This window comes from Sphaeroforma arctica (assembly GCF_001186125.1).
Source record: "Sphaeroforma arctica JP610 unplaced genomic scaffold supercont1.1642, whole genome shotgun sequence".
NCBI classification, from domain to species: Eukaryota; class Ichthyosporea; order Ichthyophonida; genus Sphaeroforma; species Sphaeroforma arctica.
In genome coordinates, this window is record NW_014038916.1 from 1 (window position 1) to 11,062 (window position 11,062).

The following is an 11,062-nucleotide window of genomic DNA, read 5'->3' on the forward strand; positions in this document are numbered from 1 at the left end:
CCGTGTGACCCATAGCAGCGTACNTGGCGANAGTGCACNGTGTGGTTCGGGAAGTGGTAAGGTGTATGGGAACTTGAGTGTATGGGAATTGGTAGTGTATGGGGAATTGACAGGTGTATGGGGAATTGGTAGGTGTATGAGGAATTGGTAGGTGTATGGGGAATTGGTAGGTGTACGGGAATTGGTAGGTGTATGGGGAATTGGTAGGTGTATGGGAAATTGGTAGGTGTATGGGGAATTGGTAGGTGTATGGGGAATTGGTAGGTGTATGGGGAATTGGTAGGTGTATGGGAAATTGGGAGGTGTATGGGGAATTGGTAGGGGTATGGGGAATTAGTAGGGTGTACGGGGAATTGGTAGGGGTATGGGGAAGGCGCGTGAGTGGTGGGGAAAGCGCGTGAGTGGTCTATTTCTTGTGATGCGAGAGAAGTGCTTTGGCTGCCACACAGGTAGCCATATGGGGCGCGTACTACAACGGAGATTGGGAGAACATACACATCCGAGCCAGAGGGCACACAGTTGTAAGGAATAGGGGCGGACAACAGAAGCAATACGACAAACACAAAAGGAATCCGCACTTGAACATAGTTGAGCCGCGCGTGTACAGTTGACAGCAGAATATATGCACACAGCCACGTCTTAGCCGACTCACGGTGTCGGTATCGCGAGAATGGCGCTGGTGTATCTGTTGGCCAATGTCTGGGCTAATTGTGGTTTAATGTGAGCATGCTTTTTGGCGGCGTGATTGCCCCGTGTTCACATAGGTAGACAGCCATTGCCATCACACCTCTAAGTGAATACGAAGTGGTTATATCACCCTGGGGTGGATATGGTACGTGTTCATATGCATGGCGGGTTGAAAGTATAATGATATGTAAGTGTAGGGGTGTGTGTGTAATATGTCATATGCATGTGTATTGTGCACGTGTATAGATGTCGGTGTGCACGTGTACATATGTACACTCCACACAAGAATACGAAGGCCAATACATATCCAGCAATGCACAATCTAAATACCACATAGATAGTTCGCCCTCGTGTCGGCTAGGGCTATGCACTCCTTAGCTTAACAGAGACACAGTCATGCCAGCTTAACAGAGACACAGTCATGCCAGCTTAACAGAGACACAGTCATGCCAGCTTAACAGAGACACGTCATGCCAGCTTAACAGAGACACAGTCATGCCAGCTTAACAGAGATACAGTCACGCCAGCTTAACAGAGACACAGTCATGCCAGCTAAACAGAGACACAGTCATGCCAAATATGTTGCCATTTAAAGTCAGGAATATCAATACACACGCCCAAACACTCCCATTTCCTGCATCCGAACGGTCACACACAGGACCCCCATACCCGCTAAAAGTTCGGTGTCTTGGGCCCAGCACACAGGCACGTGCTGCTCTGGCACAGCACTGCTGAGATACTCCGCCCATTCGGCCGAGTTGTTCTGCACATGACTCATCACGTCCCGGAATGGGCGTCCCGCAATTGATTCCTGCAATTGCAGCAAGCACTGGTGCACGCCCTCGGGCAGCTGTGTGGCTCCTGCGGAAAGGTCTGCATCGCCATTCTCGGTGATGGCGGAGGAGGCCTGGGAGTAGGTAGGTATATCCATTATAAGGAAAGCAACGGTTGGATTTAGTATTGTGAAGAACTGTGGCATGCATTGATGGAACGACACACGGATACTGAAGATAATCGCAGATTAATGCTCTACAGCACGGTGTAGGATGGCAATAGATATATACATAAACATACATGCATACATACATATATATATATATATATATATATATACATATATATTTATATATATATATATATTATATATATATATATGCATATATATGCATACAGGCAGTACACATACATACATATATATATACATACTTACATACATACATGCATACATACGTACATACATACATACAAACATACATAGATTATACATACATACATATATATATATACATACATAAATATATGCATACACACACACATACATACATACACAACACACACATACAGATATCCATACATACAGATGACTGTACTAGAATACGTGACCGTGGTACTGACACATAGCTCACCTGCGGCCCTCTCATGAAGTACTCGTACTCTGACGGAGTGATGTCGTCGCCCGTGCCAGAGCCTTCTAGTTTGATCATAGCGAGCAAAAACGCAAACAGATGACGGTCCCGTTGGTGCAATGCCACAGACACGCGTTGGTAGGTGGTGCGGAACAAGTCTCTGTGTAGTGCGAATGGGAGACGGTAAGCCAGTGTAGCAAGGGCATAGACAAGTGTGCGTGTGAGTGGATGAGTGAGTAAGTGGGTGGGTGAGTGAGTGAGTAGGTGTGTGTATGTGTGAGCGATAATGTGTGTGTGTGTGTGTGTGTGTGCGTTCGTGTGAGCAGGTTTGGAGTTAGGCGTGTCTAGTGTATAGTGGACTGCGTGCGAGTTTTCACGCGGTTGGTGTATATAAAAGGGCGCCACTACAGTCTCTCTGCGACCAAAGAACAAGGATAATCACAGGTCTGTATGCGTGATCTGTGCATCTAAGGATGGCTGGATCATACGTACACACCACTTGATAGTATTCAATCGAAGTTCATGTGCGCTTTGTGTGAGGAGATGAACAGCTATGGCTATAACAGCCCACACAGATACAAAGGTGCTGCACGACGGGATCGTGTTTGCTTCAAGCAGCCCTACACCCAAACAGCGAGTACGCCAAAAGGTAGAACATTCAGGAGACAAACACGCACATGCAGCTGAGCAGAAGGCAACTGCATATACCACGGCCCACGGCATACCACACTAACCCCCACTAGCGAATGCACGAATGCACGCACCTCAAGGCGAGGTCATGTGGCCACACACACACATCAATCTACAGTTCATTTAGACTATCCCTTTCATCTGTGTGTCCTAGAGATCTACAGTTCATTTAGACTATCCCCTTCATCTGTATGTCCTAGAGGACTGTGTACGCACCTGTCGATGACCCGCAGACGTTCGTTGCGGTCCTTGAGTGCGCTCAGATTGGCGTTATGGTGCAGCACGTGCGCAAAGATGTCCAGGAAAAAGTCCAGCGAAAACTGGTACAGGAAGTGCACATGCGTCAACTGCTCCAGCGAGAAGTACACGGCGCTTGACGCAGCTGCCAGGCTGTGGTATTGGCTGCGAACACTCTCCACCTCTGCCGTAACAACGTCCGTCTCCGCAAACTGGATGGCACAGGAATGGGGGCAGGCGTGTGGGAGGGGAGAGTGCGGATGGGGTGGACAGTGTGTCACGGTTAGAAAGAACGCGTTGGCTTGGATGTATGTGTGTTTAGGTTGGGGATGTCTGTGTGTTTGTCTTATGTATGTATGTGTAGGTTGGGGTTGTCTGTGTGGTTGTCTAATGTATGTGGGTTGTCTTATGTATGCGTGTGTAGGTTGGAGATGTATGTGTGTTTGTCTTATGTATGTTTGTGTAGGTTGGGATTGTCTGTATCTTTGTCTTATGTATGTGCGTGTAGGTTGGGGTTGTTTGTGTATGTGACACATGGGGGTATGAGCATGTATATCAGGTGACTATCAGAAAGGGAGTACAAGAACATGTTCGTGTGAGAGGAATGGGAGGGCAGTACACGTCCTTGTGTTGGCGCGCGACGAACCGTAAATCAGCTCATCCGTGAACACACACACATACGATACAGTCAATTCAAACAGTCCGTACTCTCTGCACCTCTCTAGTCACTACACGCCCTCAAGCTCATCCGTGAACACACACACATACGATACAGTCAATTCAAACAGTCCGTACTCTCTGCACCTCTCTAGTCACTACACGCCCTCAAGAGAAGTTACATCTACGGCGGTCAAAGGTTCAACTCGCACAGCCAGACATGGGCAAACGCACAGATGAAAGACAGTGCATGGCATGAAGTGTCCGTAGCTCATTGTTACACACCTTCTGGTTGATGTCGGCTGCCTCTCGCTTGAGACTCTCCAGTGTTGTGATGACACTATCGTCGTCCAGGATCTTGCCCTTGGAAGTGTTGAGCGACTGCGTCAGGAAGCAAAGGACGTACGAGATGAGGGACTAAAGCCCTAAAACCCTAGAAACTAAAATCGGTTAATTAAGCACAAACATCAACCTATGCCAAGCCGTATGCACCTGCTCAACATACACAACCGGACACCAGCAAAGACGCGCATTTATTAATAGAAATGTACACATGCCGATCACATCCACACACACATCCACACACACATGCAGGTACACACACGCACACGCACACACACAGACACAGACACAGACACAGACACAGACACACACATAGACGCAGACACATACATAGACGTACACACACACATGCAAGCACGCGCACCTCGAGCAAGGCCTTTTCCAAGTGCCTGAGACGGCGTCTGAAGTCGCCCTGCAGCGTCAGCAGATCAATGCGTTTCTGGTCGACGTCTGGGCGTTCGCTCTTGAGTACGGCATTCAGACATTGACTCTGCAGCGACGCGCGCGTGATGGTGAAGTTGACGAACGTCACACGGCTGCACACGTCCGGGGCAAAGTGCACTGTGGGGTTGCGAGTGCACAGAATGATGCTGAAGGCCGGGCTGAAGTCGATCTCCTGATCGCCGATTTTGATTAGGACTCTGCGGGGGATGGGACGAGGTAGGTAGGCATAAGGGAAGAGGTAGGTAGGCATAAGGACGAAAACACACTTATCAGACTTATTCAACCATGACAACACAACTATAAGACTAACCCAACCATGACTACACCTCACCTCACCCACCAACCCGCTCGTGCGTATGGTTCACACAACATCCATTCCTACGATCGTATACCTGCCACCGTTGCGGTACAGCTCTCTGTTTAGCACTGGATTGAGGATGGGGTCGAAGTTTTCGGCGTCGTGCACGAGCAGTGTGTTGCCAAAGCGAAGGGCACTCTCCAAGTTCTTGCGGAAGGCGTTGTCCAGGAAGGACGTCACAATCATCTGCAACCAGCGCCATGGCAAGGCAAAGTGTCAAAGGGTCAATGAGATGTGTCAAAGTATCAATGAGATGTGTCAAAGTGTCAATGCGATGTGTCAATGCGATGTGTCAATGCGATGCGTCAAAGTGTGAACGAGAGCTGCAAGTGTCTCGAAGGAACTTAGATATAGACCAGAATGGCTGGATTTAGATATTTGTGCATTGCCTATCATACATACAACGCAGGCTACACCGACTGGCCTATAGTCGCATCCAATCTAATCCAACAGACACACACACACCTCCTTGTCCTGGTGTAAACCACACACACACACACACCTTCTTGTCCTGGTGTAAAACACACACACACACACACACACACACACACACACACCTTCTTGTCCTGGTGTAGCTTCGTCAGGAAGTTGGCTGCTTGGCCACTGGGGTCGATGGTCAGCGGATAGCGTTTGAAGCGGTGCAGCATGATGGCATTCTCTGAGCACAGGTCATCCACAGGCAGTCCACACGCCTGAGGCAAAGCACGTGGGTGAGTGAGTGGGTGAGTGTGTGTGTGAGAGAGAGAGAGAGAGAAAGCCGGAAGAACTTTGGTTCAAACAGCAAAAAAAAACTTGTATAAGAATCAAATACCAAACAGGTACAATAGGTGACTTGTATATCTGGAAATGTATATGTCTAAGTAAAAGTATGGATAGTTAGACATGTATATGTATAAATAAAAGTATAGATAGCTAGACATGTATATGTCTAAGTAAAAGTATAGATAGTTAGACATGTATATGTATAAATAAAAGTATAGATAGTTAGACACGTATATGTATAAGTAAAAGTATGGATAGTTAGACACGTATGTGTATAAGTAAAAGTATGGATAGTTAGACATGCATATTTTCAAATAAAAGTATAGATAGTTGGACATGTATATTTTCAAATAAAAGTATAGATAGTTAGACATGTATATGTATAAATAAAAGTATAGAGTTAGACATGTATATGTATAAATAAAAGTATAGATGATTAGACATGTATATGTATAAATAAAAGTATAGATAGCTAGACATGTATATGTATAAATAAAAGTTGAGATAAATGGGCATGTATATATGAAAATATGGAAGTATCGAAAAGTGAAGTACCTGCCAGTGCAGCCTCTCATCAGCGGTTGAGAGGTACTCAGACAGTGCGATGTCGTCTCTAAACTGCACTCGCGCAGCTCCCAGTGAGCGTTGCCATAGCGACAGCAACTCGTGACGCGCCAACTGGTCGAAGTAACCAGCGTATACAATGAACGCCGCACCTAACAGCGTATCACCCACAATGGTCTTCATTTGATCCTACGAGAGAAATACAAAAAGTACATGGAAGCATGTGAGAACATATATATATATATAGTGAGAGAGAGAGAGAAATAAAGAGCCACATACACCGCCTCTGACACACGTAGGTACACATTTCAGCATATATACATGTATGTACACACCTCGAACGATGAGCTCTCCACGCCCCATCTCTCCTGCTCGGCAGACAGCGAGTGAAGTAAGCCCTCGCTGCGCGATACCTTAGTCTGGACCGTTGCCATGGTAACCTTCAGCGTCTCGGCCTCGGCAATGAGCAGGGCATATTCGTCCTTGTACTGCTGAATGCTCCTCTCCAGATCAACCACCAGAGCTTCCGTCTCTTGCGCCTGTGTGCGCGTGACTTTGGCTGACTCGGTGAGTGCTCTGAGCTCAGCTCGGAGTGGTTCGATGCGCAGGAGCATATCCGAGTACTTGACTTGGGCCACCACCCACTTCAGCAACGGCCCACACGCGTTGCTGGCACGGTTGGCGTTCTCAAACGTATACTGTGCGCGTGTGTCGAGAGGTGTAGGTGTGTAGGTGTGTAGGTGTGTAGGTGTGGTTGTGTGGGTGTGGGTGTGTGGGTGTGAGAGACATCAGTGAGTGAGTGACGACGTGTGTGGCAACATGTGCGTGTCTCAACAAATTACTGTCGGCGTACAAAAGCATGAGTGAGAATGTACACAAACAGGGTTATAAGAATAGTTATACAAACAAACAGAGTTGTAAGAATACGCAGGGCTAAACAATATGCAGTGGCTATGCTATAGGCAGTGATTAGCGAGGGCAGGTAGTATCTGGCCACTTGGTCAAATGAATGTCCACAGAGGTGTGGCTGTCCCTGTGTTTAGTTGCGTGCGCATGCTTGGCTACATGCACTGGGGGCGAGGCCAGTGTGTATGTGTGTGTGTGCGTGTGTGTGTATGTGCGTGTGTGCGTGCGTGTGTGTGTGTCGTAGTGTGTGTGGTGTGTGCGTGATGGGTAGTGTGTGTGTATGTGTGTGTAGTCGTGTGTGTGTATGTGCGTGTGTGCGTGCGTGTGTGTGTGCGTATGTGTGTGCGTGTGTGCGTATGTGTGTATATATGTGTATGTGCGTGTGTGTGTATGTGCGTGTGTGTGTATGTGCGTGCGTGTGTGTGTGCGTGTGTGCGTGCGTATGTGTGCGTGTGTGTGTGCTTGTGTGTGCGTTTGCGTGATGTTGTATGCAAAATGCAACTGTAAGTTGACAAGAGCACGGCAGGTGGTTAAGCATCCACTGCAAGAAGGCAAATGCAAACACGCACACAGACAATCACAGTTCACTGCGCTGTAACATGCACAAGTACATACATGGCACACATGTTTTTAGGGTTTAAACCCCTATGTGCGTATACACATAAACTCATCTCCAAACATCACACACACAATTACATACATGCACACATGTGTGTGTACACATACGCTCCTCTCCAAACATCACACACACAATTACATACATGCACACATGTGTGTGTACACATACGCTCCTCTTCGAACATACACACACAATTACATACATGCACACATGTACGTGTACACATACGTCGGGGTTGTTGAGATAGCTCTTCTCCAATTTGTTCTTTAATGCGCGCGATATCTGGTCCGTGTCGAAGTTGACTATGCTACTGATGAAGTCATCCCGCACAATCACCTTGCGTACCGCCGTCCAATCAATCACGGTTTCTAAAATAGAACAGGTGGTCAATCACAGTTTCTAAAAATAGAACAGGTGGTCAATCACAGTTTCTAAAAATAGAACAGGTGGTCAATCACGGTTTCTAAAAATAGAACAGGAGGTCGATCACGGTTTCTAAAAATAGAACAGGTGGTCGTAAACGCAAATTAGAATCAGAGGTCACTCATAGACCCGATTGAGCAGAATATGCGGCAGTACACTGTCACCAGTAGTAAGGTGAAGGAATGTCCGTGAACAGGCCCTCGTAACACCAGCGGTCTTGTTTGGCTGTTTTGAGGTGCATTCTGCCCAGTATTGTACTCCAATCCATCATAAGTGCGCACCCACGAACCAAACAAAGCAATCCTTCTTCTGAGGGGACCGTTGGAATGGCCACACCAGATGTCTCAGAAGGTGTGCTGTGGTCCATGCACATACAGACGTACATCCGCCACCCCACACTCCAAAGCACACGCACGACCACATAGACCTCTACACCCACCACCCCACATCACACACTTACCTCCCAGCAGCACGCACACACTCTCCATGGTTAACTTGACCATCGCCGGCGGGTTGTTGAGTGAGCGTATCTCTGACAGCTGCTTCTTGCGGATGCCACTGACGGCCTCGCGTGCCTCAGCCACAGCTGGCTCCACTTGTTCCAGTTCACTCTCCACTTTGTGCGTGCGTTCGCGCACAATGAGCTCCTTCTCGGCCAACTCAGCCTACATTGCGTGCAGAGGTGGCCGAAGGGTTTAGGATTATAGAGTTATATGGTTATAGGGTTAAAGCGTTGAGTTTAGGGTTAAGGGAGTTTAGGGTTTAGCAGGGTTGGCAGCGGTGCGTAAGTGGGAGAGGCTGGTGGTGGTGAGGTGTTTGTGTGACTGGGAGTGTGTCATATGATAGAAACAAGTGCGGGCTATCATATTCCCACTATACGTTAACAGGCACGAGTCATGTGGCAGCCATATGTACCTACGCAAACGTACACCACACTATACATTGACAGGCACGAGTCATGTGGCAGCCATATATACCTACGCACACGTCCAACACACTATACATTGACAGACACTGAGTCAAGTGGTAGCCATATGTACCTACGCACACGTACAACACACTATACATTGACGGGCACGAGTCATGTGGCAGCCATATGTACCTACGCACACGTACACCACACTATAGCGAATGCACGCACCTGCATGGCCACAGACGCCTCCCGTCGCTTCTCGGCCTCGTTTTGATCCAATAGCATTTGCTGCAGCTTGGTCTCTGCCTTTTCATTGGCTGATTTTAACTCGCTGTTTTTGATGGACAGTTGGCCGCGCAGCTCTTCCACCTGTGCTACGGTCTCATCGATCTTCCGTAGACCTATATTAGGAAATGCCACAGTCACATGTCAGTAGGTAGTGATAATAAACAGTCTAATGAGTGGCATCCAATAAACAGTCTCATGAGATGGTTAGGAATGGCTGCTATGCCGCGTCGTGTGTTGTGATGGGCTTGTTCTCCCGCGTGTCACGTGCGCACCGCATCTGCTACCTTTGAGCGCATGCACACACTACGGGGCTGTCAATAGCATCTGCAGCCCACGTGGAGCAAAATTAAAAGCCTAGTTAATAGCTTGGTTAAGCGTGTGGTTGTTCGCGTGATTGACCGTTAACAGCGTGGTTAAACGTGTGGTATATCCCGTGGCTAGCCGCTTGGATAGTCGTTTACCTCATAGTTTGAGTTCTCGATTGGTTCTAAACTCAATTCACCAAACGTCAATAGTTACAATCAACATATGGCGCCAACATACACCGCACGACTGTCACTCGCACCAGCACCACACGCAAGTGCTAACTGTCAGTCGCGTAGCCTTTGGCTTTGTTCTGCAACCCAACCACACACCGATATTCAGGTGCAATCCAACCACACACCGATATTCAGGTGCAACCCAACCACACACCGATATTCAGGTGCAACCCAACCACACACCGATATTCAGGTGCAACCCAACCACACACCGATATTCAGGTGCAACCCAACCACACACCGATATTCAGGTGCAACCCAACCACACACCGATATTCAGGTGCAACCCAACCACACACCGATATTAAGGTGCAACCCAACCACACACCGATATTCAGGTGCAACCCAACCACACACCGATATTCAGGTGCAGCTTCTGGTCCTCGAGTTCGGACCGTTTCTCCACAAACAAGGACACGTAGTGGTTGATGAAGTCCAGAAAGTGGCGTGGGGTGACGACCATAGCTCTACCCTCACTGCGGGCCAACGCATGGCACTTGCGGTCTACGCTCTTGTGCACAGCCACCAGCGCATTGACGATCACTGCAGCGGAGGAGACAGGTGGGTAGGTGGACAAGTGAACAAGTGAAATTTGAAAAAGTGAACAAGTGAACAAGTGAACAAGTGAACAAGTGAATAAGTGAACAAGTGAACAAGTGAACAAGTGAACAAGTGAACAAGTGGACAGGCGGATAGGTGCAAAGGGCGAGAGCTTGTGGCATAGGTGGATGATTGGCCGTGTCTTGATATAGCTACAGGTGGATGATTGGTTATGTCTTGGTATGGTTATAGGTGGATGATTGATTGTGTCTTGGTATGGCTGTAGGTGGATGATTAATTGTGTCTTTGTATGGGTATGTCTTGGTATGGATATAGGTGGATGATTGGCTGTGACTTGGTATGACTATAGGTGGATGATTAGTTGTGTCTTGGTATGGCTGTAGGTGGATGATTGGTTGTGTCTTGGTGTAGCTGTAGGTGGATGATTGGCTGTGTCTTGGTATGGCTATAGGTCGATGGATGGTTGTGTCTGGGTGTGGTTATAGGTGGATGATTGGATATGTCTTGGCATGGCTATAAGTGGATGATTGGTTGTGTCTTGGTATGGCTATAGGTGGATGATTGGCTGTGTCTTGGTATAGCTGTAGGTGGATGATTGGCTGTGTCTTGGTATGGCTATAGGTCGATGGTATGGTTGTGTCTGGGTGTGGTTATAGGTGGATGATT

General features: G+C 47.8%; 1 protein-coding gene across 1 annotated transcript; it reads right to left on the reverse strand.

Annotated features, from left to right (window-relative positions):
* Nucleotides 1–1,356: 1,356 nt before the first annotated feature.
* On the reverse strand, nt 1,357–10,382 carry SARC_11348 (hypothetical protein; the record flags this gene model as incomplete). Its single annotated transcript, XM_014294568.1, has 13 exons — nt 10,193–10,382; nt 9,237–9,409; nt 8,556–8,760; nt 7,901–8,040; nt 6,483–6,845; nt 6,139–6,336; nt 5,379–5,513; nt 4,856–5,007; nt 4,384–4,660; nt 3,963–4,058; nt 3,000–3,232; nt 2,094–2,253; nt 1,357–1,594 (listed from the first exon to the last, which is right to left on the reverse strand). Coding segments are annotated over exons 1-13 (2,476 nt in total), but the record flags the coding sequence as incomplete, so codon positions are not given.
* Between the last annotated feature and the right edge of the window lie 680 nt (nt 10,383–11,062).